At 42.2% G+C, this 17,092-nt stretch overlaps 1 protein-coding gene across 1 annotated transcript in view; it reads left to right on the top strand.

Moving 5' to 3' along the window:
* The window catches only part of ENOX1 (ecto-NOX disulfide-thiol exchanger 1), a 238,732-nt gene that overhangs the window by 203,398 nt on the left and 18,242 nt on the right, over window positions 1–17,092 (top strand). The window contains 1 exon segment of the mRNA XM_045796762.2: window positions 14,033–14,135. Within this exon segment, the coding sequence (XP_045652718.1) occupies window positions 14,033–14,135 (103 nt within the window).

The raw sequence follows: 17,092 nt of genomic DNA, 5'->3' as shown, positions 1-17,092 counted from the left end.
GTCTTCTTTAGAGAAATATCTGTTTATTTCTGCCCATTTTTTAATTGGATTGTTTGGATTTTTTGGTGTTGACTGTATCAGTTTTTTTTTTTAAGATTTTATTTATTTATTTGACAGAGAGACAGCGAGAGAGGGAACACAAGCAAGGGGAGAGTGAGAGGGAGAAGCAGGCTTCCAGCCAAGCAGGGAGCCCGATGTGGGGCTCGATCCAGGACCCTGGGATCATGACCTGAACCAAAGGCAGACGCTGAACAGCTGAGCCAGCCAGGCGCCCCAGTATCAGTTCTTTATGTATTTTGGATACTAGCGCTTTGTCGGATATATCATTTGCAAATATCTTCTCCCATTCAGTAGGTTGCCTTTTAGTTTTGTTGTTTCCTTCACTGTGCAGAAGCTTTTTATTTTGATAAAGTTCCAATAGTTTATTTTTCCTTTTGTTTCCCTTGCCTCAGGAGACCTATCTAGAAAAATGTTGTTACAGCTGATGCCAGAGCAATTATTTTCTGAGCTCTCCTCTAGGATTTTTATGGTATCAGATCTCAGTTAGGTCTTTAATTCATTGAGTTTGAGTCATTTTTGTGTGTGGTGTAAGAAAGTGGTCCAGTTTCATTCATTTGCATGTAGCTGTTCAGTTTTCCCAACACCATTTGTTGAAGAGACTGTCTTTTCCCATTGGATATTCTTTCCTCCTTTGTCAAAGATTAATTGACCATGTAACTGTGGGTTTATTTCTGGGCACTCTGTTCTATTCCACTGATTTGTATGTCTAGTTTTGTGCCAGTACCATACTGCTTTGATTACTACAGCTTTGCAGGTATATGTTAAAATCCGGGATTGTGATACCCCTAATTTTTTTTTTTCAAGTTGCTAGCACTATTCAGGGTCTTTTGTGGTTCCATACAAATTTTAAGACTCTTTGCTTTAGTGAAAAATGCTATTGATACTTTATAGAGACTGAATTAAATCTCCAGATTGCTTTGTGTAGTGCGGACATTTTAACAGTATGTGTTTTTCCAACCCATGTGCATGGAATGTCTTTCCATTTGTATCATCTTCAATTATTTTCATCAATGTTTTATACTTTTCAGACTACAGGTCTTTCACCTCCTTGGTTAAATTTATTCCTAGGTATTTTATTCTTTTCGGCACAACTGCAAATGGGACTGTTTTCTTAATTTCTCTTTCTGTTGCTTCATTATTAGTGTAGAGAAATGCAAGGTATTTCCATATATTGATTTTGTATCTTGCAGTTCTACTTATTTATCACTTACAGTAGGTTTTTTTTTTTTTTAAGTTTTTAGGATTTCCTATGTAGAGTACTATGTTATCTGCAAATAGTGTTAAGTTTTACTTCTTCCCTACCCATTTGGATGCCTTTTCTCTTTCTTATGTGATCGCTGTGGTTAGGACTTCCCAGTACTATGTTTAATAAAAGTAGTGAGAGTGAACATTCTTTTCTTGATCTTAGGGGGAAAGCCGTCAGTTTCTCACCACTGAGTGTGATATTAGCTGTGGGTTTTTCACATATGGCCTTTATTACAGTGGGGTATGTTCCCTCTGAACCCACTATGTTGAAGGCTTTTACCATGAATGGACATTGTACTTTGTCAAGTGCTTTTTCTGCATCTATTGAAAGTGATCATATGATTTTTACCCTTTTTGATTGTGACTGTTGAGCCGCCCTTGCACCCCAGGAATAAATCCACTTGATCATGGTGAATGCTTCCTCCCCACCATGGTGAGTGATTTTTTTACATGTATTATTGGATTTGCTTTGCTAACATTTTGTTGAGGAGTTTTGTATCTGTGTTCATCAGGGATACTGGCCTGTAGTTCTCCTTTTTTGTAATGTCTTTATCTGGTTTTGATATCAGGGTAATTCTGCCCTCCTAGAATGGATCTGGAAGCTCTCCATCCTCCTCTGTTTTTTTTTTTTTTAATAGTTTGGTAAGAATAGGTATTAACTCTTTAAATACTTGGTAGAATTCACCTGAGAAGCTATCTGGTCCTAGACTTTTGTCTCTGTGCCTCCTGAATCTAGATTTGTTTCCCTCAGCTTTGAGATTTGAGAAGTTTTCAGCTATTATTCCTTCAAATAACGTTTCTGCCTCCTTTTCTTTCTTTTCTCCTTCTGGGATCCCTGTATCGCAAATGTTATTATGCTTGATGGTGTCGCTGTGTTCCCTAAGTCCATTTTCATTTTTATTATTTTTTTTCTCTCTCCTGTTCAACTTGATTGCTTTCTATTACTCTGTCCTCCAGGTCTCTGATCCATTCCTCTGCTTCTTCTAGTGTACTATTTATTCCATCTAGGGTATTTTGGGGGGGGAGGGAGAGTGGTGGGAAGGGCAGAGGAAGAAGGCGTGAGAATCTTAAACAGGTTCCACACCCAGCATGGAGCCCAACGTGAGGCTCAATCTCACAACCCCAAGATCATGACCTGAGCCAAAATCAAGATTCAGATGCTTATCCAACTGAGCCACCCAGTTATTTTCCCCCATCTAGTGTATTTTTCATTTCAGTTATTGAGTTCTTCGTCTCTGTTTGGTTCTTTATGTTTTGTCTCTTTCTTAAGGGTCTCACTGAGGTCCTCCACTCTTTCCTCCAGTCCAATGAATATGCTTATGAACATTACTTTAAATTCTCTATGGGGCATGTTACTTATCTCTGTTTCATTTAGCTCTCTTGCTACGGTTTTGTTCTTTCATTTGGTACATATTCCTCCCTCTCCTCATTTTGTCTGACTGTGTCTTTTTCTATGTGTTTTCTGCGTGTTGGGAATGTCAGCTGCATCTCCCACTCTTGAAAGTAGTGGCCTTATGGATGTCCTGTAGTGCCTTAGTGAAGTGTTCCCTCTTCACCAGAACCTGGAGCTTCAGCGGTGTCTCCTATGTGTGTTGTGTGTATTCTGCTGTGGTGCCTGAGCTGCATTAAGCCTTCAGTCCAGTCACCTGCAATGGCTCTCTTTGCCTGTTGTGAACAGGATTTGGTCCCTCTGTTGTTAGTGGGCCAGTCTGGACCTGTCCTGGATGTGAGTCAGACCAGGCACCTGCTAGAGATGTAGTAGCACTAAACTGCAGGGTGCTTTCCCCGAGCAGCTTTCATTGGTGGGTGGGGCCTGCAGTCATACCAGATGTCTGTCCCTGCCCACTGCTGGGGCTGTAGTTGGACTGCCATGTGTAGTTATCGTCCATTCTTCCCCAGGCAAGAATCGCTTTGGAGTGGTGTGGGCCCCTGTTGGGAGTGCTTGCACACTGCTAGGCTTATGGCATGGCTTTGAATGGGCTCTGACCAAGGGTGTACTGTAAGGGGCATGTCTGCAGGATAATTTGGGGTGGAGCATGTGGTGTTAGCAAATGCGAAGGTCGACTGTGGGAGGGGACCTGGACTTGCTTTATAAAACCCCTGCTGCAGGGCTGAGACCTGATCAGTAGAAAACAGCAGGGGCAGGGGAAGCAGTATTAACTGGGTATGCCCAGGTCTGCTTGTGGAAGGAGACCTGGAGCAGAAGCCTGGCTGGAGGGGGCATGTCCACAGGAGAACAAGAGGTCGGGTGCACTGTTAGCAAGTTAGGTGGAGAGTCTGGCATGCTGGTGGTTTCCACAGGTGTCTGTGTGTCGGGCCGGGGGTGGGGGGGGCGGCAATGGTACTTTCCAGCTCCTTTATTCTTGGAGAAGTCTCCCAGTGATCCCTGCCCCTCCAGCACATGCTCTGACATTAGTAAACAAATCTCCCTCTCATATACCCCAGGCATTTTTCAAACTGCTGCTTCTGTGCTATATCTGCAGAGCTGTGTTAGTGCTGTCTCTTTTACGGCATGGACTCAGCTTCCTCTCACCTTCCTGGCTCTCCCAGAGAGGAGCCTAGTGACTTTTAAAGTTCCAGGTGTTAAGTCCTTCTGATTATAAGAACTCATGAAATTATGCCCCTCTGGTTTCCAAAGCCATGTTACAGGAATTCATCTTTCCTGTGCGAGTTCCCTGTGCCTGGGTGCCTAGTGTAATAGTTTTTTCTCTCCCCTCTCCACACCCACAGTGTCCCTCTGTCCTTCATGGATCCATTTAGCTCCCAACCATGTCTCTGTCTTTCCTAGCCTCTTCAATGTGGCACCCTCTCCACATTTAGCTGTGGAGAGTCTATTTAGGCAACCTTTAGGTCATCCATCTTTCAGGTTATTTATACTGATGTGGGTATTATCTAGTTGTTCAGTGGGACAAGGTGAGCTTAGGATTCTCCTACTTCACCATCTTCCCCAGAGGTCCCTCTATTTTTGAGGACTCTCCATACTGTTTTCCACAGTGACTGTACCAATTTACATTCCTACCAATGGTGCATGAGGGTCTCTTTTTCTCCATATCCTCACCAACACTTGTTGTTTCTTATGTTTTTGATTTTAGCCATTCTCACAGCTGTGAGGTGATATCTCGCTGTGGTTTTGATTTGCATTTCCCTGATAATTAGTGATAGCATCTTTTCATGTGTGTATTGGCCATTTCTAGGTCTTCTTTGGAAAGACGTCTATTCAGGTCCTCTGCTTATTTTTAAATAGGATTGTTTGGAGGGTTTTTGGTGTTGCGTTGTCTAAGGTCTTTATATATTTGGGATATTAAGCCTTTATTGGATATATCATTTGCAAGTATCTTCTCCCATGCCTTTTTTGTTTTGATGGTTTCCTTGACTGTGCAAAAGCTTTTTATTTTGATGTAGTCCCAATAGTTTATTTTTGCTTTTGTTTTACTTGCTGTAGGAGACCTGTCTATAAAAATGTTGCTAAGGTCGATGTCTGAGAAATTACTGCCTGTGTTTTCTTCTAGGATTTTTACATTTTAGGTTTCAGGTCCCACATTTTGGTCCTCAATTCACTGTGAGTTTATTATTGTGTATGGTGTTAGAAAGTGGTCCAATTTTCCCAACACCATTTATTGAAGAGAGTGTTTTCTTCACTGTATATTCATGCCTCCTTTGTCATATAAGTGTGGGTTTATTTGGGGGCTCTCTGTTCTGTTCCCTTGATCTATATGCCTGTTTTTGTGCCAGTACTATTTTGAAAACTATAGGTTTGTTGTATATCCTGAAATCTGGAATTATAAAACCTCTAGCTTTTTCTTTTTCAAAACTGCTTTGGCTATTCACTGTTTTCTGTGGTCCCACACACATTTTACAAGTATTTGTTCTAGTTTTGTGAAAAATGTCATTGGTATTTTTATGGGGGTTGTACTGAATCTGTAGAGTGCCCTGGGTAGTATGGACATTTAAAAAATATCCCTCTAAATCATGAGCGTGGAATATGTTTCCATTTGTTTGTGTCATCTTCAATTTCTTTCATCAGTGTTTTATAGTTTTCAGAGTATAGGTCTTTTACCTCCTTGATTAAGTTTATTCCTAGGTATTTTATTCTTTTTGGCACAATTATAAATGGAGTTGTTTTCTTAATTTCTTCTACTTCGTTTAGTGTATAGAAATGCTACTGATTTCTGGTTATTACTTTTGTACCTCCCATTTTACTGAATTCATTTATTACTTGTAGTGTCTGGTGGAGTTTTTAGGATTTTCTTTGTATAGCAGTATGTCATCTGCAAATAGTGACAGTTCAACTTCTTCTTTACCAATATGGATGCTCATTTCTTTTTCTTCACTGACTGCTGTGACTAGGAGTATGTTGAATAAAAGTAGTGAAAGTGGACATCCTCATCTTGCTCCTGATCTTAGAGGAAAAACTGTTGTTCTCCATCGAGTATGATGTTAGCTATGGGATTGTTTGTTTTTTAAAGATTTATTTATTTTGAGAGAGAGCAGAGGGAGGGACAGACAGAGAGGGAGAGTCTCAAGCAGACTCCCCACTGAGCACAGAGCCTGACTCGGGGCTCAATCTCATGACCCGGAGAGCATGACATGAGCCAAAATCAAGAGTCAGATGCTTAACCAACTGAGCCACCCAGATGCCCCAGCTGTAAGTTTTTCATATATGCCCTTTATTATGTTGAGGTATGTTCCCTCTAAACCCACTTTGTTGAGAATTTTTATCATGAATGGATATTGAATTTTGTCAAATCCTTTTTTGCTTCTACCAAGATGATCTTATAATTTTTATCCTTTGTTGATGTGGTTGATTTGTGAATACTGAACCATTCTTGCATCCCCAAAGTAAACCCCACTTGATTGTCAGGAATGCTTCTTTTAATGTATTGTTGAATGTATCTTGCTAATACTTTGTTGGGGATTTTGTATCTATGTCCATCAAGGATACTGGCCTGTAGCTTTCTTTTTCTTTTGGTGTCTTTGTCTGGTTTGGATACCAGGGCAATGCTAGCCTCATAGAATACATCTAGAAGCTTTCCTTTCTCTATTTTCATGGAATAGTTTGAGGAGAATATGTATTAACTCTTATTTAAATGTTTGGTAGAATTCATACATGAAGTCATTTGCTCCTAGACCTGTATTTGTTGGTAGTTTCTTGATTCCCAATTCAATTTTTGTTACTAGTAATCAGTCTGTTCACATTTTCTATTTCTTCTTGGTTTGGTCTCGAAAAATTATTTTGTTTCTAGAAATTATCCATTTTGGGGGCGCCTGGGTGGCTCAGTTGTTAAGCATCTGCCTTCGGCTCAGGGCGTGCTGGGATCGAGCCGCACATCGGGCTCCCTGCTCCACTGGGAGCTTGCTTCTTCCTCTCCCATTCCCCCTGTTTGGGTTCCCTCTTGCACTGGCTCTCTCTGTCAAATAAATAAATAAAAATCTTTAAAGATAAATAAATAAGATCAAGAAAACCAGTTTCATCCTTTTAAAAAAAATTATCCATTTTTTTCTAAAAGGTTATCCAATCTGTTGGCATGTAATTTTTCACAGTATTCTCTTAATTGCCTTTTTATCTCTGTGGTGTCGGGTCTTTCTTCTCTCTCATCAGATTTCCTATATTTGGGTTCTTCTCTTTTTTCTTGTTAAGTCTAAGGGTTTATCAACTATTTTTTCAAAAAAAAAAAAAAACAAAACAGCTCTTGGTTTCATTCATTCATTCATTTTAGTCTCTATGTTATTTCTGCCCTCATCTTTATTATTTCCTTCCCTCTATTCACCTTGGGCTTTGTTCTTCTTTTTTTCTAATTTCTTTAGATGTAAGTTTAGATTGTTTATTTGACCTTTTTCTTGTTTCTTGAGGCCGGCCTGTACACTATGTTTCCCTCTTAGAACTGTTTTCATTGCATTCCAAAGATTTTGGAATACTATGTTTTCATTTTCATTTGTCTCCATGTAATTTTTTACTTCTTCTTTGATTACTTCGCTGACCTATTGGTTGTTTAGTATCATGTTGTTTAGCTTCCATGTGTTTGTTTTTTCCACGGTTCTTCTTGTGATTTATTCCCAGTTTCATACCATTGTGGTCAGAAAAGACGTGTAGTGTGATTTTAATCTTAAATTTGTTGAGACTTGTTTTGTGACCTAATGTGATCTATTTTGGAGAATGTTGCATGTGCACTTGCATGCGTATGGGGCGCCTGGGTGGCTTAGTTGGTTAAGCATCTGCTTTTGCCTCAGGTCATGATCTCAGGGTCCTGGGATCAAGCCCCTGCATCAGACTCCCTGCTCAGTGGGGAGTGTGTTTTCCCCTCTACCTCTGCCCCTCCCCCCATTTGTGCACGCTCCCTCTCTCTCAAATAAATACATTCTTTTTTTAAAAAAAAAAAGAAAAGAATGTGTGTTCTCTTGTTTTGGGATGGATATTCTGTATATATCTGTTTTGTCCATCTGGTCTGTCATTCAAAGACACTGGTCTTTATTGATTTTTCTGCCTGGATAATCTATCCATTGATGTGAGTGGAGTGTTAGAGTCCCCTACTATTATTGTATTACAGTCAATCTCTCTTTATATTCATTAACATTTGCTTTATATATTTAAGTGCTCCAGTGTTGGGTGTGTGGATATTTACAATTGTTATATCCTCTTGTTGCATGGATCCCTTTATCATTATGGAATGCCCTGGTCTCTTGTTAAAGTCTTTGTTTTAACGTCTATTGTCTAAGTATTGCTGCCCCAGTTTTGTTTTTTTTTTGCTTTGATTTGCATTGTAAATATTTTTCCATCCCCTTCACTTTCACTCTGTATGTCTTTAGGTCTGAGGGGAGACTCTTGTAGGCAGCATATAGATGGTCTTGATTTTTTTATCCATTGTGCCACACAGTGCCTTTTAATTGGAGCATTTAGGCCATTTGCATTTAAAGTAATTGACAGGTATGTACTTGTTGCCATTTTTTTTGTTTTCTGTTTGTTTTTGTAGCTCTTCTGTTTCTTGTTCTCTTTCTTCGTGATTGTTGAGTTTCTAGTGTCACGTTTGGTTTCTCTTTGCTGTGTATCTATTACAGGTTTTGGATTTGTGGTTACCAAGAAGTTCATATAGAACATCCTAAGTAAACAGCAGTCTATATTAATCTGATGGGCATTTAAATTCAAACACATTCTTTAAAAAAACTTTTTTTCACCCTATATCTTGTTATATTTTATATCTTTTTATTCATACTTTATTACATCTCATCTGACCATTTCTTTTCCACTTAAAGAAGGCCCTTTAACATTTCTCGTGAGGCTTATTTAGTGGTGATAAGCTCCTTTATCTCTCCTTCAAATCTGAATCATAACCTTGCCCAGTAGAGTATTTTGGTTGTAGGTTTTTTCCTTTCAGCACTTTGAATATATCACACCACTCCATTCTGGCCTGCAAAATGCTGAAAAAATCAGCTGATAGTCTTACAGGTTTTTCTTTGTAGGTAACTTTGCTTCTCTCTTGCTGCTTTTAAAATTCTCTTTACCTTTGACATTTTAATTATGTGTCATGGTGTTGACTTCCTTGAGTTCATCTTACTTGAAATGTTCTACGCTTCTTGGACCTAGACGTCTATTTCCTTCCCTAGGTTAGGGCAGTTTTCAGCTATTCTTTCTTCAGATAAATTTTCTACCCCTTGTTCTCTCCCTTTTTCTGCAGGGACCCCTATAATGCAAATGTTTGCTTGCTTGATGTTGAGGTCCCTTAACCTACCTTTTTTATAGTTCTTTTCTCTTTCGCTGTTCAGTTTGTTTTCCATTACCCTGTCTTCCAGATTACTGATACATTCTTCTGCATCTGATAAACTGATGATTCATTCCCTCTACTGTGTTTTAGTGATTGTGTTCTTCAATTCTGATTTTTTCATATTTTCTGTTAAGAAGTCCTCACTGAATTCTACTCTTCTCTCCACCCCAGGGAGCATTTTAATGTTCATTATCAGCCATATTGCTTATCTCCATTTCACTTCATTCTTTTTCTGAGGTTTTTGTCCTGTTCTTTATTTTAGAGCATATTCCTCCGTGTCCCTATTTTCCTTAACTTTCTGTGTTTGGATTGGGTGGAACAGTTACTTCTAAACTTGAAGGAATCATCTTGTATATGGTCATCCTCTGGATAGACTGTGTGTGGTGACCTTTGCTGATTGGCTTGAGCCGTGGCTGGCATGCGCTGTAGGTTCCAGTGTTTTCCACGTAGCAGGCAACCTGTCTGGACAGCTAGCTGAAGTGGATGCAGGCCAGGGTGTCCTGGATTCTGTGCACGGAGGGCCCCCTGGCAGGATAGCTGAAGTTGAGATGGGTGGTGCAGCCTAGGGTGTCCAAGGCACTCTGTGCAAGGGGTGCCCTGGTAGGGTGGCTGGAGCTAAGGCAGTGTGCTTGCTGGGCGTTCTCGGAGGGGTCTGCATAGCGTGTGCCCGACAGGCTAGCTGAGACTAAAGTGGGTCCAAGCTGAGGGTACCCTGGCAGTACAGCTGAAGCTGAAAAGGGGGTAAGCTGGAGTGTTCTTCACACTGAGGGCAACCTGGCCAGGTAGCTGAAGACAAAGCTGGAACAAGCCGGAGTGCCCCCGCAGGGCAGCTGGAGCTGACGGTGTGGCTGGGAGTCCCTGAGCTCTCTGCCCAGAGGCTGCCCTGGCAGGATAGCTGAAACTAAAGTGGGTCCAAGCCAGGGGGACCTGGGGGCATTCCAGGACTCTTGGCACAGAGGATGCACTGAAGGGGTAGATGGAGTTGAGGCACGGTATAGGCCAGCAGGTTCTGGGGCATTCTGTGCAGGGGAGTCCTGGCAGGACAGTGAAAGCTGAAGTGGGCATGGGATGGTGTGGTCCCTGAGCCGTCTACACAAACTGTGCCCTGGCAGGCAGCTGAAGCAGTAGCAAGCCAGTTTGTCCCCGGGCTTTCCACACTGAGGACAACATGGCAGGACAGCTGTAGTTGAATTAGGTGCAAGCTGGGGTGTTGCTGGGTACACCATGCAGAGGGTTCCCTGGCCAGGCAACTGGAGCCAAGGCCAGTGTGGGCAAGAGTTTTTGGGGGTGCTCTGTACAGAGGGTGCCCAGGTGGGATGACTGGAACTGATACAGGCATGGGCTGGGGGTTCTCGGGCTACTCCATTCCAGGGGCACCCTGGCAGGGCAGTTGGACCTCAAGCAGATGTCAGCCAAAAAGTTCTGGAGCACTCTACATTGGAGGCACCGAGCAAGCCACCTGAAGCCACAGTGGTGTGGGCCTTGAGCGTTCTGGGGGGATTTCTGCCTGTGACCTTGGCATGAAGGCTAGAGCTGTAGGGAGTGCTAACCATGGGTGTCCCAGTGTGCACCGCCCTGTGGTGGCCCTGGTGGGCTGGCTGGTCCTGGTGTGGGTTAGAGGTCCAGGACTCACCAAGGCAGCGGGCCAGGAGGCCACCGGGACTGTGCGTCATTCTGTGCTTTCAAGGTGCGTGGGAGTGGCAGCGAGCGCAGACTGTTTATCAGCCCCTCCCACCGGCAGAGCACTCCAGCAGTACCCCTACCAAGGCAGAGTTCTAGAGCTGCCTTTTTAATAGGCTAGTTGCTATTTTAAACCACGGCTTTTTTTTCTTCCTGTGTCCCCGCACCTGAGTCTGGTGTTTGCCTAGGGGACCTGGGGCGTGCTGAGGCGGCAAGCCAGCTGTGGAGACCAGACCCTGATCTTGTCTTTGCTTTTAAGGAGGAGGTGGACTGTAAACCGTGTTATTCTCCAGTCTCTCTGACTCAGAGGGTGTTCCCACAGGTTTTCCACCATTTGGTGGAGTTCAAGGGCTGGCTCTTTTATATGCTAGTCACTCTTTTAAACCATGGCTTTTTGTCTGTGCCCAATTTTTGAGGAATCTGTTCCAGGTCCTTCCGTACTTTCCCTCCCCACCGCCCTTCACAGTGTCGGGGGTGGGGGCTCCCTTCCTTACCTGTCCCTTACTGATCTCGGTCCCATTCTGTCTTTTGTTATGCAGAGGCTGTTCAGTCAGTTCTTCAGGAGGAATTGTTCTATAAATAGGTGTAACTTGGTGTCTTCCCTGGAGGCCAGGAGTTCAGAGCTTTCCTGCGTTGCCATCTTGGACTAGAACCTCCAAGCCGGAGCTTTCGTACCATGCCTGTGCCAGGCTTAGGCTCCAGGGCACTTGGTCGGTAGTAATGCTCTTTGAGTGGTCACAGGTTGGTCGACTCCAGTACTGACATTGTAGACAAGGTCTCTCAGTTTACTCGGACAAACCTTGCCCTATAATGGAAAGGACAGTTCCCCTTCTGCGGATTCTTGACGCCAGCTTATTACAGCATGCAGGCAGCACCTGGAGCCTGCCTGGTCAGCTTCATAGGTCCCGTACCACTTCCCAGAACAGTTCTTCTCCCTGGGGAAGGAGTCAGAAAAGCAGCAACCCTGGGCAGAACCCGTAGTGGAACCCAAAGGCGGAAGCATTGCCAAGCCTCGGGTCTCTGTCAGGCCCAGGCCTAGTGGACTGCTGTTGAAGCCTTGCAGAGAGGTGTGTCCAGTCCAGAGTCCCTGACATGACCACGTAGGAGAACACCATTTGTGGTCAGCAGAGCACATGCTGCAATATTCCATCTCAAAGGTATTTCCTGGGCCTCCTCTCTTTCCATTATCATTTACCCAAGGCTAAACCATCATCAGAGCATCAGTCAGTGGTTGGTAGGCTGTATCTGGCTCCTTACAGAATTTGCTGGGACCTGCTCAACGTCCCCCTCCAATTCTGAATAAGAGACAGATGCCTAATAACCCCTTTGAATGGTCTCTGTCTGTTCTGTCCTTGCCATTTTTTGCTGGGTCCTTCTGTCCTGCCTGCCCTCTGGTCCAGCTCCCTTACTAAGCCTGGATCCTCAAGTGTGTGACGCGTCCAGGACACCACTCAGTTCTGTCAATGTGGGCCTGTTGTCTGCTAAACTCTTCTCAGTAATTTCATTTGGCTCCAGTTATCATCCAGGCTGTGAACAGATCACCCTTTCTTGGGAGATACCGTTTCCACTCATCCCTTGGGTTCATTATTTCTTAAATGATACCATCATCATCATCCTAGGTAATCTCTTTCCTCCTAGACCTCTTCTAGCCTTTAAAACACATCCATATGGTATTTCATCACAGAGGGAATTCCTATACCTTTCCTGAAATTCCTTTTCTGAGCTCATCTACATAAATCATTGGCTTTGTTTGGTTTTAAAATTGTGAATTGTGCTTCTCTTGGGGCTGGGTCCCAAGACCCCTTTTTGGAAGTATTAGAGCCTCTTTCATCTCTAATGGTCTTTTATGTCCAGCTGGCTCCAGCTTTGCTCTGGACCATTCCTTAAACCCCTTCTGACCCCTGTCCTCATGGGCACACTCCTGTTACCAGCCTCAGGCCTCACTGGTACCCTCTTAGCCAACCAGCACCTTCCTCTGACCTATTATCACACCACCGTGACTCCCTTAATTCTTTACCTTATGCCCCTCTTCACCTCTTACTCTGTCTTCAGCAGTTAAGTCTGACCCTCAGAGGAACCTCCAAAATGCTCACCAGATATTGCCAATTGCAATTTCTTTAGCACAGACTTCTTTCTTTCCTGGTAATTTCTAATTACTCCTGATTTACAAAGTAGCAGCTCATAGGTTAAATTCAGCTCATGGAACTTTTGTGACTGACATACACTGAAGTTTTTATTTATTTTTTCTTTTATTTGAATGCCTTCAGATGCCGTTTGCATGCTCAACATGTTCCCAGCGATTTCCTATATTCTTTCATCTGGCAATTTTATTGATTTGTATTAACTAGATCAATATCTATAACCAATTCCGGTCCTGGTAACACCTGCCAAACCTTTTGCCCAGATCTTCTACGTTCTCCTTTGTCCCTCCCTACTAACCTCTTCCCTCGTGGCATCATCTGATGGAGTACCCTTAACTCTTTGCTCAATATGTTCGTCCTTCTTTGAGACCTTCCAGTGAGAAATTTCCCTCCAAAACTCAACTACCCTAATGATTCTAACCCATATATGTACATCTCTGATCAGTACATTTGGTTTTCTATTATCATTCTCTGTTTTGAGTCCTAATACAAAGTCTAGGAGTTAAATGTTTTTCTGTTTCTAAGTAAAAAAGACCATAGAAATAACTAAAAATAGTTCCACTTCAGTGTTCCACATGTTATTGGTTTGTTGTACAATTCTTCATTTTTAGTTTCCAAAGAAAAGAATTTCTCAACCTTTGCTTTATCTACCCCTCACAGTTGTGTATAAGGACATATACTTATTCACTGTAAACACTTCTAATAACAATCCTATCTCACCTTCCCAATAGGCCCTATTTCCCCACACACTCATACGAGTTACTAGCATAGTAATATAAATCCGTTTGTGCATGCTTTTGGGGAAGTTTTTTATATTTGAAATAAAAACATGTTAAAGTAGCTACAATCAAATAGTTTTTGCTAACAGAGTTTAATCAAAACATGGACAAAAACCTAAGATAATTCATGCCAAATCTGCCACTTTTGCCTGGTTATTTGGTTTGCTGGGAGCAGTAGCTAGCAACCTAAGTTTTAGTATTACTTTTCTATTGCTGGGCACATAGATCAATCACTTATAAAAGTTGATGTTCAGTTATAAATGGAAGTGATGACCTTTTTTTTACAGAGTTGAAAAGACCTGGTGGCTTTTACTGAAATGCACAAAGTCTACATGCACGCCTCTATGGTTTTTGTTTTTTAACCTCATAGGAAATCAATGTGTTGACAGTCGCATTGGTCAATCAAGACCGAGAGAACAATATTGAAAAAAGAAGCCAAGGCTTAAAATCAGAGAAAGAAGCTCTGCTAATCGGTAAGGAAACTGTTTTCCTCATCCTTTGTCTTAAATAATATTAAAGTAATTCTCCTCCAACCTGTTAACAATTGAAACAGCTTTGCCTTCTGGTCAGAGGTACGTTTAACTTCGTCGAGATTATATTATACTTATATTTCAGATTAGGGACATACAAACTAAGGGGTTTTGCTCTTCTGTAACCATGTAAGTTAACTGGCCATACGACATAAAACTGAATACAAGACGACAGATTATTTTGCATCTCACATGTTACAAATCTGAATTCCAAAATTTGGACACATCGCTTCCAACTGAAGGCCAGGTTGCTTCCAGTCCAAAAGTTCCAAATCAGGCCAGATCCCCAGACTCAGAAGAGGCTGCATCCTGAGGTCAGCCCTGTAATGGTGAGGATGTAGGGATATCTGGACTACCACTGCTGGGCTAATCCAGCTCCCCTGCCCAAGTCTGGATCCATTTAACCAAGGTCAATAATACAAGCTGGCCACTAAGGAAGGGGAAAGAAGGGAAAAATTTTACTGTTATTTGGCCCCCAACATACCTCTAGGTTGTTTTGGACCAGAGACAAAGCTCTAACTGGTCTCTTTTTGAGAGTCCTCATGAGCAGGTCCAGAGTAGTACTTATTCTCACAAGGAAGAGTTCTTGAGGATGTGTTGTTGATGGGCCTGGGACTCCACTTTTGAAGCTGGTATGTTTAAGGGCTGTCTCTAAAGTCCTCACTCTAGAGGAGGAGACGCTGTCCTCCTCTCTCTGTGATGCATAGCATTGATTCTGGCTGCGCCTTGGCACTGACCCTGGCGTGGGGTTCCAAGTCTAAACTGGCTCCTCCTTGGCACAGTTAAGAGTGAAGAATGAGGCTGTTGCACGTGTGAGACAAATTGTTCTTCTATAGTTGGTATTCTGGCAGAAGTAGCACCTGGATGCATTTTCTAAATAATGCATGTACTCACCTCAAAATGACAGGTACACCATGGCCTGTAGAAGCTGGCACAGGAGGAATTAAATTCAAGATAGTCCAAACGTCATCCATCATATATAGATTTTTCAACTACAGGGTTATTGACTATGACATCAACTTAGAGATACTCCAAGGGAAACCAATTATTTTTTTTCTCTCTGATGATAAACAGCTGTAATAACGTGCCATGCACAAGTTTCATAAGACATGCTGATGTGTGATCAGTTCCAGGAACCCAAAATGAACCCGTATGTAGTTGGCAAGTGGATTTTTCTTCTACTGGAAAATGTGTCAAACGCTGACAACTGTTTCTCTTTTGCTCAGTGTGACAAAGTTGTGGTCTCCCCCCGATTTCAGGGTATGAACAAAGCACAGGATGATCAGCAGTAAACGTTCCTTCTCTAAGCGTGAATAGTACAGACCACTTGAGGCTTAAAAAAAATGGGAATGAGTCTCCATTTTTTTAATTTCATGCCTCTCACTCAAGATTGTATGTTCTACTTGGAGAACACAGTTCACTTACAGTGTCTCCTAATTAGTTAGTTACCACACACACGTATTTTTCAATCAGCTACCTCAAAATTTAAGAAATGACATGCTTTACACAACATAGGTTAACGGGAATAGATAATTTACAACATGTTACCTTTGCTGAGGTCTTTAGTATTAGAAAATTCAAAAGTGTTTTAGTAAGTCGAAATCTTCCATAGAAAGCAGGCACAACCAACTCTAAATTTTCCAGGATTTTTCCCCTCACTTTTGGTCTTTTGAACTGGTTTACCTATATTAGCATTTGACACACCTTTTGAGCAATCTATGAGAATGTTTAGGTAGAAAGGAGGCTAGAGACTCAAGAGTTTCTTTTTTGCCCTTCATTTCTCCATTACCTCTCAACCTTGATATTTTATCTTACTCTACTTAATGGAAATTTTAAAACAGACGTGTGTCCCCACCCATACCCACCCCGCAAAACCAAGGTACTTACGCTTTTGTCGTCAGAGAAAGAGAGTAATCATCAAGAGGAATGACAAGGCAGAAAAGAGTTTCTAAGACTGACAAAATGGATCCTGCCGTGAAGTAGGCCTCTCTGCTGAGTTTGGCCATCCATACTTTGCAGAAACCTGAATGTTGAGACCAAAAAGACTTCTCCTGCAGCTTCTGGAATCTATTTAAGTGTTGTCACAGGGACAGAATGACAGAATACGGGTCCCAAACTACTTTGGACCAGGCTAGACAGAGAAAGGAGTTTCTGGTGCTGGGGCTACTCTTTCCCGAAGAACACTTATAGGTAGAATGATTCTGGGAGTGCCCTGGACTTCTCGTCTGGAGAGGTCACGAATACTCTTTGCAATCTCCTCAGAATCTTCCCTGGGAATAATTAAACCCATATTAGAGGGTGTACTGAGCCTGCTCCAAGTCAGGAGCCCAGAAGGCCAGGAGCATAGCAAAAATCTTCATCACATCTGGGTACCTAGAGTATATGCTATATGCAAATATATTCAGATAACACCCTCTTGGGACATACAAATGTTATATAAAAATGCACAGTGGCATAAATCTTAATTTCCTAGAAGAGAAGCAGGGAGTGAGAAATAAGCTATTCAAATAGATTCCATATACAGAGAATATAAAACCAAGGCTAGAGTCCCTTGAGAGTTCAACCATTCTGCTAAACTTTCTGCTTGACAAGGAATGGGGATCAAGTGCTATATTCCAACTCAGCTAAAAAGAGGGGCCTTTAGAAAGCACTTTATTATGGTGGTTTCTGGATTATTTTTATAATCAATCCTTGCAAAGACAGGTTAACATATACTTAGACCTAAAAGAATTACATGTTTATGGGGGGCAATACAGGGGACTGTTTTACAGCTCACAACTCATGGTAACTACACATTAGGTCAGCCTGATGTTGCCCAGCGTCTAAGCCCGAACTCCTAGTCCACTTCACATCTGGCCTACGGCAATATTTTTTGGTTAGGACCAAAGTTTTGGAAACCA

Source organism: Ursus americanus, chromosome 10 (assembly GCF_024610735.1).
Source record: "Ursus americanus isolate L20-20 chromosome 10, mUrsAme1.1.p, whole genome shotgun sequence".
Taxonomy (NCBI): domain Eukaryota; kingdom Metazoa; phylum Chordata; class Mammalia; order Carnivora; family Ursidae; genus Ursus; species Ursus americanus.
Note: the sequence above shows the minus strand (reverse complement) of the source record. Positions and strands in the feature narration are given on the sequence as shown.